The sequence below is a fragment of the Equus przewalskii genome, chromosome 14 (assembly GCF_037783145.1).
Source record: "Equus przewalskii isolate Varuska chromosome 14, EquPr2, whole genome shotgun sequence".
In the NCBI taxonomy this organism is placed as follows: domain Eukaryota; kingdom Metazoa; phylum Chordata; class Mammalia; order Perissodactyla; family Equidae; genus Equus; species Equus przewalskii.
Genome location: NC_091844.1, coordinates 45,127,086 through 45,143,295, shown reverse-complemented (window position 1 = coordinate 45,143,295; position 16,210 = coordinate 45,127,086). Strand labels below are relative to the sequence as shown.

Below are 16,210 nucleotides of genomic sequence, written 5' to 3'. Positions count from 1 at the left end.
TTTGTGGATTCATACATAAACATCTTGGTGGGTTTGGGCTTGCCCTGAAAGGAGTAGGTCTTGGGTCCCTTTGGCACAGATTCATGCTGATGGAACTAGAAGTAGGGTGAGCAACTGACAGAAGGATAGCTCTGTGGAGAACAGTCAGGGAGTACAGGTGGGTGGTCCAGGGCACATTCCATGAATCCCTGTTGAAGGTCTTCAGCAGCCTGCCTTTAGAATATTCTGTAGAGGCAAGAAGATTGGAAGCCTATTTGTATGGGCTGTGAAGGGCCAGTTCTGGGCAGATGTGTATAGAGTTTTATGCTTTGAGTTGGGCAGAACTTGATCACTGAAGTTTGAAAAACTGAATACTGACTTGAATGTGCAACTACCACCTTTAGGCTATAAAAACTAACAGTTGCCTTTTCAACAAATGGTTGAAGTTTGGGGACAGTAGTTACCCACTCATGTTATAGAAGGGACAGTGAATCCAGTATTCTAGCACATTTTTGGTGACACCTTGAGCCCAGGCCTTGCTCTCCTAATGCCCGGCCAGATCTCTTTGCACTCTACCATGCATGTTGCCTGCCATTTTCTCTGTTGTTCATAGGGTGTATGACTGAAGAGGTGTAAGGGTCATTGCAGATCAAGGTCACAAGTGAATTTATCTTACCATGCATTGCCTGACCCTTTGTACATGAGGGGAGCAATGTCTTGGTGTCTCTTGGGCTTTTCTACCTCATGCTTTCTACCTCAAGCATATCCTGTGTGCTTCCCTGACAATTGCCTTTTGGAGGAACAACAGCTATAACATACATACTAGAAACTTCACCAGTCAAATATTATACTATTGGGCAGGACTGCAGAGGAGCCTGCTGCGGTCTATTGCGTCCTGCTGCCTCCTCAGTAGAGGTGAGATAAAATGAAATGAATGACATCAAAGGGTATTCTGCTGGTGGTCTCCTTAGGGGCTCAAATGTTCGAGGATTGTATGATTCCTCTATTCCCAAAGAGTTGACTATGCTTGAAGGCAGCTCAGTAGAGGTTTCAGCAGAGTTTAATTTTGCTCTTCTTTCTTTGGCTGGGGTCTCATGACCCTGCTGTCACACACCCACCACGGCCCTTTCTCTGGTTGGTGGTAAAGCAAGCTCTCCTCTGCCTGCAGATGAACGCGAAGCCGTGCAGAAGAAGACCTTCACCAAGTGGGTCAATTCCCACCTCGCCCGAGTGTCCTGCCGCATCACAGACCTGTACACTGACCTTCGAGATGGACGGATGCTCATCAAACTGCTGGAGGTCCTCTCCGGAGAGAGGCTGGTAAGTGGGAATGTTATTGTCTTGCACTGTAGGTGGGAAAATGTTTTAGAAAAATCAAGTGTGGACTTGTCTCCTGTTGAATTCTGCAATTGATGGTTGATATTTTCAAGAAGGAGAATCTTGATAAGTGAGATGAGCACGTTGGGGAAAGCTCCAGTGTAACATTCTGAGTCTGAGTGATGTTCTTGAAGTCTAATGAAGTGGCCTCGTTCTGGTAATTTGCGAGGTTACTACTGTCTTTGGTCAGAATGATCTTGGCCCATGTCCCCCATTAAACAGGGCACGGTGCTGGAAATTGAAGGGCCAGGCCTGGGTGCTGATTCCAAGATGAATGTGTATCCCACGAGATCATGGAATAATTTTAACTTTGTGTCTCACTGATTCTCTGGAAAATCTGAGCTGCCGTTTGAAGGTGGCAAGAATTGAATTCAGTGGTCTCTGACGTTTTTGCTTTCCTGCACACTTATTTTGGGGATGGAGGGAGAAGCTGGTGTTTATTGTCTCCTTGGAAACTTGGAGCTTCTGATGAATTTGCCGTGCCTTTTTGGGCCGGGGAGTTGTCAGCCTACAGTGAAAATCATATCCCCATTGTGTTTCCCAGAGCTACCGCGGCTGCCTCTGATGTGAGTTTTGTTTATGAACCTGAAAACAAGGAAGCTTAAAACAGTCACTGTAACTGACCCAACAGGTTTTGTCTCGTCTTGGTTTGAAAATGGACGCTGCGTTCTACCAGAGCACATGTAGTTCCATAGGTGGTGGTGGGGCTGAGCCAAAAGCTGACGCCCAGGGATAGAGCCCCACATCTGTAGTGACATCACCAGGAAAATATGATGCTGGTGGTTGGCAGGACTGCCAGAAAGCCTTATTTTTAACTTGATCTCCACCCTGTAACTTGACAGCCGTGGTGGGTCTGTAGGCAGACCGACCCACACACCTCTGACCACAGGCAAGGGGCTGAGGTTGTACCCTGCCCTATTGTTAGCCACAGACAGGATTGCTCCTTTGAGCCTGGGTAAAAATGGAGTCAGTTTTCTCTGTCTCTGTGCCTCCCATCAAGAACAGGAGCCTCTCAAAGATAGTGAAGCCCCATCTCATCTGCAGTTAGTTTTGTTCGTGCTCTTTGTTCCCGGAGCATGCAGGTCTTCTTGCCTCATTTCCTTTGAGAGTTTGTGGGTCAAGCTAGACAAACTATATATATAAATAAAGGAGGTTCCTGCTCAAGACCATGATGGTGCCATGAGGGCGCTGTGTAGGGTGAGAATGGGGGCAGTGGGCCCACATCAGAAGGGTGAGGGCTGGTCATTTGTTTTATGTCAATTTGTGTTTTGAAGTGAGTCTTGTTTGAGAGCCTAGGCTAGAGTTACTGTGATATGCACCTTTAAATGTAATTTTTGTAACCAGACCCACCGCCCCCCCCACCTCTCAACCTTTTTTCCCTCTTAATGTTTAACCTAGTATGATTGTTTATTGATTTTTTTCTTTTTGGAATGTAGTTTTGAAAGTAGCTTAAAAAAATCATTAAAGGTCATGTGGATAGAAATTATTTTGAACATTTATTTTTGTGCCATTAGGGTCTAGTCTTCTAGGCTGAAGGGAGTAAGTTAATTCACCTTTGAAAGTCCTACAAAGAAGATTGTGTCTTTGATAATGTCCACATAACAAATGAGGTCAGGCCCATTGCTCTTTATCCTGAACAGGGCAACAAAAATATTAGTAGAGAGAAAAAAGCAACTAACAAAGTATAATTCTTAGTTGTATATCGTACTTCCCACTCTTCTCTTTATTTGCTGTTAGAAGTAAAGTTTTTGTTCGGTAACCCAGAGACCTAGGAGAGCAGGGATGGGGAAGAACATAGGATGGCCGCGTCTCCAACCTCTCAGGCAGTCAGTGTCAGAAACTGTTTGGCAATGACATACCACTTTGTAAAACCTCAAGTGCCTTGACTTCTTTTATTATCCATTCCTCTCAGCCAACCCTGATTATAGGTTGGGCAGTCTGATTAATCTTCTCATTCCAAAAATAAGGATACCATAGATAGAGTGAACTAAAAGTTCTTGTTCATTTGAACTGGAGATTTTCAGCCTGTTTGGCCCTGTGGTTTGTTTGGTTCATGGAACTTTCTGGAAGGACCACAAACCACTCTCTCCTGTTGGCTGCAGAGGCAGCAGGGACTCAAGTTAGAGACTCTTTCTGAAGGAGACACCTCCTTGGAGGCTTGCCCCAAAGGATCCTGGCATATTCAGATTCCAAAACTAATGAGATGGTTAGAGCTTCCAGGCCTGGGTAAATTAATGTCCACAACTCAGTGTGTATCATCAGATAACATTCAGTCGGCGCTGGGCTTTCTGCACCAGTGATCCAAAACCCTGGGTAACATAAACATTTGCACTCCATCTGGAGCTGTGTCTCAGTCGGCATTTTAGCCCTAGCATTTACCACCAGCTTGGCAGTAAGGTAGTAGATAAATGTTTGAGGGACTAGAGTATCTAAGTTTACTTTATTAATAGATTCTTGGAGCCAGTTCATCCCCCTTTACAGAGGAGGAAATTTGATTTTTACTGAGTGAAATTCAAACAAACATTAGTTTAATGATCCAGAGAATTCCACCTTAACCCCATCCTGCATTTTGGCTCAATAAATTTGAGTTAAATTTGGGCCGGTTTTAGGTAGGCATTTGGGTTATCAAGACACTTGATTCTGATGTACTGGAGAACATTGGAGGGCAGAAATCCCCATCTCTGGTCCTGGCTAGGGCAGGATCCATGTCTGGAAGTGTCCCTTTCTTTGCCTCAGGTATGTCCACTCATGGAGCGATGAGGACGCTCTGAAACTGAGCCAGGAAGCTGTTGCTAATTGGGATTGGGTTGATGACAAAGAAGATCGTTCCTTTCCAGTATCTTACTCTGAAATTACTATGGCCTGGAACCCTTTATAAAGGTCTCGCTTTAAATTTCCCAAGAAAAATATAGACCCACCCTTGGCTTAAGCATCAGTTGAGCAGGTAAAAGTGGTGAGCACAGAACCTGTGCTGGTCACTTTGTCATTGGGCCCAGATCCCAGGGCCAGATTAGAACAGGTCTTGAGAGATGAAGGTTTATCCCACAGCATCTCTGACATTTGCAGAGAGTGGGGTCTCTGGCATAAAATCATCAGGCCTGGACTTTGGTGGTGAAGTGGAGCCCACAGGTCATAACCCAGTTTCGAAGCTTGCTTTACCTATCCCTTCCCTTTGTGGGCCTCAGCAGTGAAGAATGGTTGTTAGTAAGATGGCCACTTTTCTGCTTTGCTCCTGACGGACTGAACCCTTACCTCAGAGCAAGAGAGGACAAGGTTTTCTGAACACTCTGCCCTTGCCATTTCCAATCGAAGGCTACCACTGGTTTTTGCTTGCTGGTTGTTTTCCTGATATTCTGTCTTCTTACTCAATTAATCAGTCTCAAAGAAGAGAGAGCAACAACAAAAATGGAATTTTTTTTGTCACCATTAATTTCAAAACAGGCTGAGCTAGGTGAAGACAGATTTACCATGAGTTTTGTTAAGCCTTAAATCCATGTTGAACTACTCTGAGTTTTACATAAAGCCTTTTTTAGGAGGACTGTACCGACCTGTATTGTTGAAATGGAGTTTTGTGGACTGACCACAGAACCTATCTGTTGTTTGTAATATCATTTGTGTGGGAGAATTTACTTTTATTCTAAACAACCAGCACAGAAGAACGCCCCCCTTAAATTGCAGTCTAGTTGCACAAATGCGAAAAGTGAATTAATAGTAATAGCTACCATATGATAAAGTACCGAATGAATGGCCCCAAAGCCCTAGAGTTCAGAAGGGGAAACAAACCTTCTGGGTGGGGGGTCAAGAAAGCTTAGTTATTGAGTAGGGTTCCAGCTGGACCTAGGAGGGGAGGTTCAGATGTGGATAGCCAGAGAATATCGCGGTTGAGTGTCAGCTGTGAGGAAGAGTGAAGGGAGCATTGTAGGCATCAGGCAGGAACTGGTCTAGGGAAAGCATCCTGGCTAAACTGGAGTTTGTCTCTGGAAGGAGTGATGATGGTAACTTCAGTGTGTATCGCTCTTAGTGTTTACTGTCACACATATTACCTCGTTTATTTCTCACAGTCTCATAAGGTGGACAACTCATGTTTTATAGAAGAAACAGGCAGAGTGGCTGAGGTCTTGCTTAAGGCTGGTATCGCTGGTCTAAGTGGACACCAGCCCACTTTCTGTCTTTTGGTCTCTTTCCTTCCCACTGAGCCCTGCTAAAGGAGAAAATGCTCCTTGGGATTGGATCCCAAGCAGTGAGCAGATAGGCAGGAGATAATGGAACACAGTACATTATTCCCTGATTAATTTTAATTGGGCAAAAATTGTTTATACTCTTCTTAAAGTTCCAAGTTTGATGTGTAGGGAGGCATTTGGCTATATATCATATTACAGGAGATTTCAGAATTAGTGCTTCCCCTCCTACCCTCTGTATTAAGTAGAGGCATTTATGTGTCTGTGCATGTGTGTATTGAAAATCTATTTTTGGTTAAAAGACAGAAACATAAGCAAGTGTCCAGGTCACCGGTATACTGAGACCAGGTAGTCCTTTCTCTGTTTCCTCTTCTCCTGAACAAGAGATCAGTAGGCACCTTGGAATTCACCATGCATGCTAGTGAGCCTTCGACCCTCCAACACATGGATTGTGTTTTATAGCTGAAAGTGACTTTAGTGGGCATTAAGTTAGATCCCTTGATTTTATAGGTGCTATAACTGAGAGAGTAAGCGGCTGGTAGGGCCATGCAACTGGTGTGTGCCAGATCTAGGCCTACAGTCAGTCTCTCCCAGTTCCCAGGGCTGGTGCTCTGTCCACCGTGCAAACCTTGGAGAGCTGTTGTTTCAGGTGGCTTCAGGGTGACTTTGGACACCGATGGAGGAAATCGGAGGGAGCAGGGTTACCAGCCCCCCGGGGACGTCCCAAACACCGTATCAGGAATCCTCCCTTATGTCTTTCTCTTCTATTCGAAGAGGCCAGATCAGCCAGGAAACAATTGTTTTCTCTTTTTCATATCTAGGCTCTGACAGAAACCCTGCCATTGTGATTATTCCATAGTTCTGCAAATCCTGAGGCCCTGCAGGGTGTAATTGTCCCAAACTCAAGGCTGGGTGGGCACTTGGGGCAGAGCGGTGGACCTGGGCTCCAGCTCCTTCCTTCCTTTCTAAGGGCACTGGGTTCACTCAGGCAAGTTTGCCCAAGGCCACACTGCTGCTCAGAGGCAGGACTTGAACTAGCCGCTCTAATGAGCAATTAGAATTCTGTCGTCAGATGCTAGGGGTAGTTATTTAGCCCAATAATTCCCACTCCGCCTTTGGAGTCAGAATGAAGATGAGTCTGGAGCGACGCCTGGGATGGAGCTGTACTTGATATGGATTTGGGACTCAAAGGGACAGAAGGGACCTTGGGAAAGGGAAACAGGACAAGCGCCTGCAAAACACAGGAACACGAGCCATGGTGTGAGAAGAGCAGGGAAGCTTGTTAAAATGATTTAAAGGAGGATCAGTAAAAATAGGCACTTCCTCAGAGGAATTGCCTTTCTGCCTGCAGAGCACCCTTGTTTCTGAGTCACACGTGAGTCTGATATTGATCCTTGTCTCCACATTAATGGTGTTTCAAACTGCCCCATCAGAAAGGACACACAGGACAGAAATGCCCATGTTGCCGTGAGAACGAACTTGTGTCATACTAGGAATTTGACAATAATTAATGGAGGCAAGACAGGGAATGCTCCCTTTTTTGGCAGAATTAGCCACTCTTTGGGTGAGGCTTAAGAAAGTGTTTATTACTGAGAGACACACCCCCTCCCCCTCACTCCATTGTGTTTAGTTTTCTCCATTGTTATCTCTTCTTCCTTTTGGGAAGATGGAAGTTTAGTAATATAAAAATAGCTCTTTAAAAAAATGGAAACTATCAGCCAGATGGGAACTAAGTCTCCTTATTTCCTGCCACTCTTGGTCCTTGGTGTGGCATAAAGAGAATGAGCTTTGGAATCTGGACCCACTGCATACTAGCCAGCTGCATGGCTTATTTCATCTCTCTAAACCAGTTCTCATCTGGAAAATGACAGTAATAATAATTATTGTTATTCAGTGTTATTGTGAGGATTAAATGTGGTAACAAATGAACCACTGAATAGAGAGCTTAACAGAGTTAGTTGCGCAGTAAATGGCAGCTAAGAATTTTTAGACCTTGGAAGCTGTGCAGTTTGTGTGACCAACGTGTTTCATTGTATAACTCTGTGAGGTCATTAACATTTCTTTCTTTCTTTCTTTTTTTTGAGGAAGACTAGCCCTGAGCTAACATCTGCCAATCCTCCTCTTTTTGCTGAGGAAGACTGGCCCTGAGCTAACATCCATGCCCATCTTCCTCTACTTTATATGTAGGATGCCTACCACAGCATGGCTTGCCAAGTGGTGCCATGTCCGCAACCGGGATTCGAACCGGTGAACCCCAGGCCGCTGAAGCGGAATGTGGGCACTTAACCACTGCACCACCAGGCCGGCCCCTCATTCACATTTCCTAAAATTAATTTCCTGTAATTATGTCCCCCTAGACTTGCCCAAGTATTGTGCTTACAATGTTGTAGAAGCCCTCTTGGAGGCAAATAGAGCACAAGACTTGGGAGTGGAATAACTGAGTCTCAGTCTTGTCACTCCCCCTCGTGTTGTGCCTCAAGTACATCATCTAACCTCACTGGGTCTTGTTTATTCCTTCCGTTTAAAGTGGGCTCAAATGCCACTGAAGATGAATGAGCTTCAACTAAGATGAAATGTGTGAAAATGTTTTGGAAAACGTAAGGTATAGTGAGGCAGTGAAGCAAATCTCCTAATAACTTGTACTGTGCAGTAGTCAGACTAGTTTGAATTACTAGCTACACAGCAGAAAAATATTATTTAGAATATCTCTGTAAATCATGCTTTTCAGACTTGTTTTCTAGTAAGCTTTGGATTGTAGAGTTCTTGCTATGTATAGAAGCTCCAGGTTGTCAAGGTTTGTGTATTTCCACACCCGTCCCCTCCCTCATCTCATCTCATCTCTCTCCGGACACCAGCCAGCCACATTTTTCTCAACCACGCTTTCTCCTCATTCCAGTTCAGAATTTAATTTAGGGTGTCAGGATGAGAAGAGTAGTAGTATCCTCACTATTTGGGGGCACATTTTCTTCTGGTTTTAAATTTGCCTTTCAACTGGTATATATCAACTTTTCTCACTCTTAGTGGGAGAGTTCTATCTAGAACCTAAACATTTCCCATTGTCTGTAGAGGTGAGTTATTTCTACACAGTTCAAAGCCCAAGTGGCCTAGGGAGATGGGCGTCCTCTTTTTTGTCTTAAGTAGAATTGTTGGGAGGAAAGTACTTGGGGTGCCCTTTGCTGGTAGAGACACTTTGTGGGTTTGCGGATGCCATAATGATTAGTTTACCATTTCATTTATGTAGTGGCCCTTTGAGATAATTACTGATATTATCCCCATTTTATGGATAAACTGTTGATAAGTAAGACATTGATTTGCTGGAAAGTGGGGAAATTGTAACTCGAATGTAGGCATTTTAACATTGGAATCATTATCTTCTATACCAGGTTGCCTAACAGAAGCATGTTGTGTAGATCGGGTTTGCTCATCTTTGATGTTTTAAAAGATATAAAGGCCAGGAGCAGTAGGAAAGTTAAAAAAATAACAACAGAACACTTAGGGAGAGAAAAGCAGAGCGTCACCGTCTCCTCCCCACCAAATCTTGGTTTGATTTTGGGAGAATTGCAAGAAAAAAGAAATGGGACAGTCTCCTAAAAGTTTTCCATTTCCTCTGACTTTTAGAAATTGGTGAGGTTTGCTCTTTAACCATTTAGACATGGGAGGGTTTTATTTCAGTTCCTTCCTTTGTCTCCTGCACTATTAAATCTGATGGACTTGAGTTGCATCTGAGTCTGGAGTGATCCATCCTTAGCTCATCTGGCATGGCCAGTCAGCATCAACATGGGGTCCCTGGGAAGTGGTATTAGTCTTCCCCAACCTGCAGGAGAGTGTTTGGACCCCAATCACAATCCTTCCTCACCCACACTCTTGCACCCCACATTCGTGTAGAAACACAGACACATCCTGCAGAGATTATGTAGAGAGAATAGAGGCTGGGAATGTCTCGTGTGTGAGAGATCAAATCTTTCAAGATAAAATCCGGAAGAACAGTGGTTATGCCTGATGGAGCCTGGGAAGATACCAACAGCCCCAATCTAGTCCTTGTTCGCCTCTTCCTTAGCTCCTTCTAATTCCGTCCACACTGTTCCTCTCATCCTCAATTAGGAAACAACCTTTTCTGTCCTCTTGGGGGGCAGATTTGGGAGAAGGTCTGCTCCAGTGGGAGAATGCTTTGTCCTTCTTGCTCTGCAGTTCTCGGCATGAGGACATTTTCTTTGTGATTGAAACAGCACAAGTAGGTGGACCACTGTCTCACTCATCAGGGGCACAGTCCTTGAAAAGAGATGAGAGGAAAAGGCCTCTGAACAGCAAAGTGTCAGAAGCCTCTATACCAGAATTCACACACCTTCTTAGAGGCAGTTAACCCCCTTCCCTCAATTTTGAACAAAGTTTTAATCAGGACCTTCATTCAGTCCAGAGCCACCTGGGTTTGAGAAGAACACAGGGCTTCTGGGAATGGTCACTTTGTCAGCTATGAGAACTGAGTCCTGATCCGGAGTAGATCAGGAGAACTGAAAGTGTACATCTGAGAACCAGACGCAGAGTTCTGTGACTTCTTACTCGAGGGGCAGTAGTAGGTGTACCTCCTTTGTCAGGGACACCACTGGTTCTACACGCATCTCTCTATCTGAGGGGAGGAGCAGAATGAGGTGCAGTGAGGTGGCCAACCCGAGGGGGCTGTCTGGTGTACTTTTGAAGGAGAGAGGACCAATGTCGGCCTCAAACCACGTCTATGGACTCAGTCACAGAATTTTATACTGAGCCCACCTGTTAATATTTTATGTCTAACCTCTTACCTCGTTAGATTGTTTGATTTTGATGTAATGTTATTATTTGACATAACATAACAAATCCTAACATTACCTACATGCCTGAAATAAATTAATTGTGAAGTTTCTGAAGAGAAAATGCCTTTAGGAGGTGGAGTGAAGGAACGCTGTCCTAATAGTGTGAAAACCTTGACTTACGTGAGACGTTTCTTTTTCCATTGCTATTATTTGAAAATAGAATCTGCCACTTGGGCTAAGGCCTCTGCTTGTAAGCTTGTTTCCTCAGGGTCAAAGCACATTCTTCTGTGTTCGCTAATCCTTTTTGTAGGAGAAGAGAAAGTCAAGAAACAAATAGTATAATCTGATTCTGGACAGACTTTAAATGGCCGCCGATTGCCCAAGTTATCTTCACTTCAGATGTTTTCCATCTAGTAAATAACTGAGGGTCTCAACTACAGAGGGGAAAGTGGGAAACAGGCGAGACATTACCAGAGGACCAGCTACCACCCTTACTTGGGTGTGCCTAGGCGGCTGTCTTTTCCCTGCGCACCGGCTCACATGGCACCCACCGTGCCCAGCCCCTGCTCAGGCGTTCAGTTCACTATGTGCTGACCTTGTGCTCTGAACTGAACCAGAGGCCACCGAGAATATAGCAGAAGTGTTAAGCATCATCCCTGCTTTCAAGAAGCCACTAGTCTCGTTGGAAGTAATAAGAGCAATACATAAAACAACAGCAAAAATAAGAGATTATGATTAGTTCCTGAACTGTGTGGTCCAGACCATAAATGTGTTGAGTTTGGGGGAAAGGGGGACCTGTGAGGACTGGAATGGCTGGAAATGTCCCTAGAAGGAAAGGTGTGCCTTGACCTGAGCCGTGAAAGGTGGGTGGGTATGCTGAGATGGCCAAGGAGACTCTGGGGAGGTAGGACGGCTGCCACCAAGTCAGCCTAGCCCACTCCATTCTTCTGGCCAGCAGGGTGTGAACACCCAGTGGTGTCTTCATGAAATGGTGAGGTCATCCTGAAGTGCAGCCTCTGTTAGAGAGGGAATGATGGGAAATAGGGGGAGACGGGTGGGAAGGATGGACCTGGTGGTGGAGAGCATGAGCTTGCGCATGACACACTAGATAATAGAGATCCATTGAAAATTTTGTGTGTGTACATATATTATTTATTTATTTGCCTATCTTTTGATTTTTTTATTTAAAATGTTTACCTTCCAAGGGCCTTTTTTGGATTTTGATATACTGGGTAAAAGTAAGAAATGTTCAGGATACTAAAATTAGACTATTACCATATTTTTTTCCTTTATTCTGAGTAAAATCACACCTTTTTACTCAAATGTGCCCCCATCACCCTCACAAAACCACTGCTTGGTGGTGGGTCCCCTTTTATCATTTTGAGCCAGCCTTAGGAACCGACCCAAACCAGCAGATGGCAAACCTATTTTTATGTTTGAAGTAGTCAGGAAATCCTCAGAGGTGTTTTGGCATGTATCTGCAAAAAATTGTATTGATGGCAGCAGTAGCTCTGAAATTCTTTATGAAAATTGAATTTCTTTTTCTCTAAACTTTCAGCTTCTGTGCTCATTTGTAAATTATGCGGCTTCCGTGATTAAACAAACCTCTAAAGAGTGATCGGTTACCATCTCTTAAGTAAACTTTTCTCAGGTTGTTAGATAAATGCTGTCCTTGGACTGAATGAGCACACAGGTTTTCAAATGTTTTGGTTTGAGTAGGAGAGTGCTGCACGAACGGGCATGTGTAAACTCTCTAGGCAGTAGCTCTGAGCCTGCATCTGCCCTGTTGGATGATCTATTTCCACCTTCTGCTCACTCATTTTTAGCCTAAACCCACCAAGGGACGAATGCGCATCCACTGTCTGGAGAATGTGGACAAGGCCCTTCAGTTCCTGAAAGAGCAGAGAGTCCATCTTGAGAACATGGGGTCACATGACATCGTGGATGGGAACCACCGGCTGACCCTTGGGCTCATCTGGACCATCATCCTGCGCTTCCAGGTAAAGGACTTGGCCTGGGGATTAGGCCTTCCTCCCAGGTATGAGCATCTTTGTGAAACTGGCTTCCTCATTCTGGAGGGAACAGGAAGAAGACCAGGTTGAATGGATCTCAGAGTCAGGTGTGTGGAGTGGTGTATCACATCCAGCTGCCGTGTAGGCACGTGGCAGTGACCGCATCCTCCTGCAATTTTGCTAGCCCCTGAAAGTCTTGGCTCCCCTGTCAGATGAGGGGGTTTCTGGGCTGCATTCCTGCCCACCACTTAACTGCTACCTACTCTAAATGCCTGGTCTCTGCCGCTCGGCTTTCAGGAACCAAGGTAAAAGGATGTGGTTGATGCTAGTTTACTACCACAAGACCGTCTGAACGTCACCAGATGGTGGCACCTATTGTAGAATATTTTTAGGAGAAACTGTTTAGTATCATGACACGTATTTGGGTTCCGTTTTCACCTTCTCCACATTGTCCTTTGGATGTGAAGAAGCAGTTTTTAGAGGGAAAATGCAAAAGCTTTATGCTTGTTTGAGTTGATGATTTTATGGTTTGTTACACTCGAGGCGGGGGTTCTACATATAGAAGCACCCTAAGCTGGAAAGAACTCTTAAGGTCATTTTGTCCGGTTCCCTCACTCTGTGAGGAAAGGGAGGCACCTTGCCCAGGATCACACAGCCAGTCATGATGCAGTGCATGCCTCTGACTCCTTAGGAGAGAGGCTCAGCATTTCATGACTGTGAAGTACCTCCAACCTGCTTACTTTCTCCAGGCGCGTGCTTGGTGTTCATGCATTTCAATTAAAATTTGAAAGGCAGGAAACACTTCTTAATATAACATCACATTACTCTGCAAACACATGACCCAACAGTTCCATCTTCTTCGTGGCTGTGTTCTCTGTGCCTTTCCTTCCTGTTCTGCCTTTTTGATAAAGTCTGATTTTTCTGGGTAAGTAAGGATCTCACCAAAAAGGGGCAAAAACAGAAGTCAAATTATAGCTCTCTGATTTCTTATTAAAACTCTGAAATCAGCCTATAACATCCTTCACCTTCTTGCTTCCCCTGGGATTGGGCTTAAGTTTACAGCATTCTGGGTGGGGGTGTGTGTGTGGGGGTGTGTGTGTGTGTGTGTGTGAGTGGGTGGAAATGGGAGGGAGCTAAAACAGAGCCATACCAAGAAACGGCTCCCTGAATGGGGGATTCTCAAGCCTGGTGACCCATCTGACCCCATCTGACTCCTTTGGGAAAGCTTTTTTTACTAATTCAGATTTCCTGGTCCCAGCCCCAGTGATTCAGATTAAGTAAGTGTGAGGAAGGGAACCACTGTTGGAGATGACATCATTAGTAGAGTTAATTACAACAATCAAGGACTTTATTTTGCAAAGAGAACGCTTATGTAGGTTTCTGTCGTTTAGTTCCAGAATGATTTGAAACTGGAGTGAATACCATTCAATCACTAATTATTGCTGTTGGGTCTTAGGCCAGCAGGGGTGAAATTAGCAGTACACTCTTTGCCTTACCTCAATTTTGTAGAGTAAAAAAAGCTCTATTTCTACTGCTTTGGGCCTGTAGTAATTAGAGCGTGGAAGGGCGTCCTGATTGTGGCCTCTCTTGACAGCGGGTCAATGCCCGTGTCGGTGAGCTGGCACAGACAGTCCTTTCCAGGATTCTCGGCTGGATTGAGTCCTTGACTAATTAGCTTCCTGCCAGCTTGCCTTTTTCTGTACTTGAACCTTAAGTAAATACTGCTATGTACTTTCACCCTTTCCTTTAAGGCAAGAAATGAAGGCTGCTGATGTCACTGTATGGCCTGTAGTGTTGGTGTCTTACATGACCCAGCTTCCTCCAGCAGCTTTATTAATACATCACCCATTCCACAAATGTGTATTGATTCCACATTAGCCAAGGCCTAGCTCACATTCTGCCTCCTGTGTGAGGCTTCCCCATGTATCTACAAAGATCTTTCTTTCTCTCCAGCTCCTGGATATACAGCCTTGTCTTATGTTGCCAGAATGTGTGTGTGTGTGTGTGTGTATGTCCGTGTGTGTCCGTCCCCAGAGCTCCCAGGATGTGGCCTGCCCTGTATGTGTGTAGCAGGTATCCATTAAATACTGATGATGACACAGGTTTTATGCTGCTCTCCCTTTAGAAGAGAGTAAAAGACGGTGTCAGAAACTGGAATGAAAGTCTTTGAGTTTGCCTCATCTACATAGGGAGTTGTCTTCATTTCAGAAGGGTAGACTTTGTTTCTAGAGGAACAAGTCTGGAAACAGATTCCCCTCATGCAGACGCTTAAGAAAACTGACAGAGGTTAATGTGTAATGTTCCACCTGCCTTTTCGGGTGAGTCAGTCTGACCCCATGAATGAGGGTTAGTCTTTCACATTTACTTTCTGCACATGAGCTAATGAGCCTAGTAATAGAATTTGGAGTTTATGCAAACTCAAACTTCACATACTTACCATAGTTAAAAATGGCGACTTTTTTTATAAGTGTAATTATTTCAACTTCTAGGTGTTTTTCCTAGTTAAAAATTTCTGACTTTTTAATCTTATATATATATATTTTATCCTATTCCTATCTCTTTTTCAAAAAGAATCCTTTGGTGTGTTTCCAGACTAAATGGAAAGACCTTTGACATGGGCCGGGGCAAGGAAGCTTGGAATGGTTTGAGCTGAAAAATGATGGATGACCTCCTAGGCCAACACCATTTACCCCCAACCCCTATCCCACGTTTTATTATTATAGGCAAGAAACCAAAGAAAAAAGGGTATTTAGAGCATTTGTCTAACATCACGTAACTGGTAGGCAGCACCTAATCCAAAGAGCTAACATTTGTGGGTCCTTACTGTGAGCTCAGCACTTCATGTTCTTTGTTCATTGAAGTACACAGCAGCGCTGTGAGATAGCCGCTGTGATGGTGTCCATTCCTCAGATGGGAAGCTGAGGAATTTGCCTAAGGACTACAGTAGGTGGTGGAGCCTGGATTTGGATTCAGACTCAAGTAGACTGACTTTGGTGCCAATAGACCAGGCTCTGTGTGTAATGTTGAAAGTATGCTGCCTGTGAGTGGCTTATGATTGCAGACTCGCATTCTGTTGGAGTTGCTATAACAGAATGCTAAAACAGCCACAGACTGGGTAACTTATGAACAATAGAAATTTATTTCTCACGGTTCTAGAGGCTGTAAGTCTGAGATCAAGGTGCCAGTATGGTCAGGCTTGCAGATTTCTTGTTGTATCCTCATTTGGTGGAAGGTGCTAGGGATTTCTCTGGAGCCTCTTTTATAAGGCACTACTCCCATTCATGAGGGTTCCACCCTCATGACCTAATCATCTCCCTAAGGCTCCACCTACTAATGCCATCACCTTTGGGGATTAGGATTTCAACATAAGAATTTGGAGGGGATACAAACATTCAGACCAGAGCACAGATCATGGAAGCGCAGCATTTAAGTGCACACTTTCTGAGAGTTTGGGTCAGCTTTCAGGCGGTGGTGCATATGCTGTCCTCATCTATGAAGAACACACCATGGTGTGAATAATGTTTGGTTATGAAAAACTGAACTTCCTGTTTTTCTGGGGTCTAATGAGGTTCAAGATGTAACATGTGAAGCACCGTGCTAGCTTATAGTTGGAAAGATGGGCTATCTTAGGGGTAGAAGTGACCCCTAATAAGTGCTGGGAAGTCATACAGGTAACTTGTTTTCACTGCCATCTCATCTCTGTGCAAAGTGGAAAACCTAGTTCATTGGGGTTTCTATGAGGTGAACCCTGGCTTTAGAAAGCACTTTTCATTGATGCTAAGAGTAGATGGTTTGCAGGGCTGGGCTTTGATCTAGAGTTTACTCTTTATATATATGCAGACCTGTTATTCTATGGCTGTTGTTAGGCAGCTGACCCATC

The 16,210-nt window shown here is 44.4% G+C and overlaps 1 protein-coding gene across 12 annotated transcripts in view; it reads left to right on the top strand.

The window, feature by feature from the left end:
* SPTBN1 (spectrin beta, non-erythrocytic 1) overlaps positions 1-16,210 on the top strand; it is a 189,028-nt gene that overhangs the window by 119,917 nt on the left and 52,901 nt on the right. For 11 of the 12 annotated variants that reach the window (XR_011526084.1, XR_011526085.1, XR_011526086.1 and 8 more), the window contains 2 exons: positions 1,148-1,299; positions 12,145-12,318. Coding sequence is in view for 8 of the 12 variants with exons in the window: in XM_070572696.1 (XP_070428797.1) it covers positions 1,148-1,299; positions 12,145-12,318 (326 nt within the window). In the remaining 4 variants the exon portion in view is untranslated. Of the gene's footprint in view, positions 1-1,126; positions 1,300-12,144; positions 12,319-16,210 lie in introns of all 12 variants that reach the window. The other variant, XM_070572704.1, reaches the window with a different exon arrangement.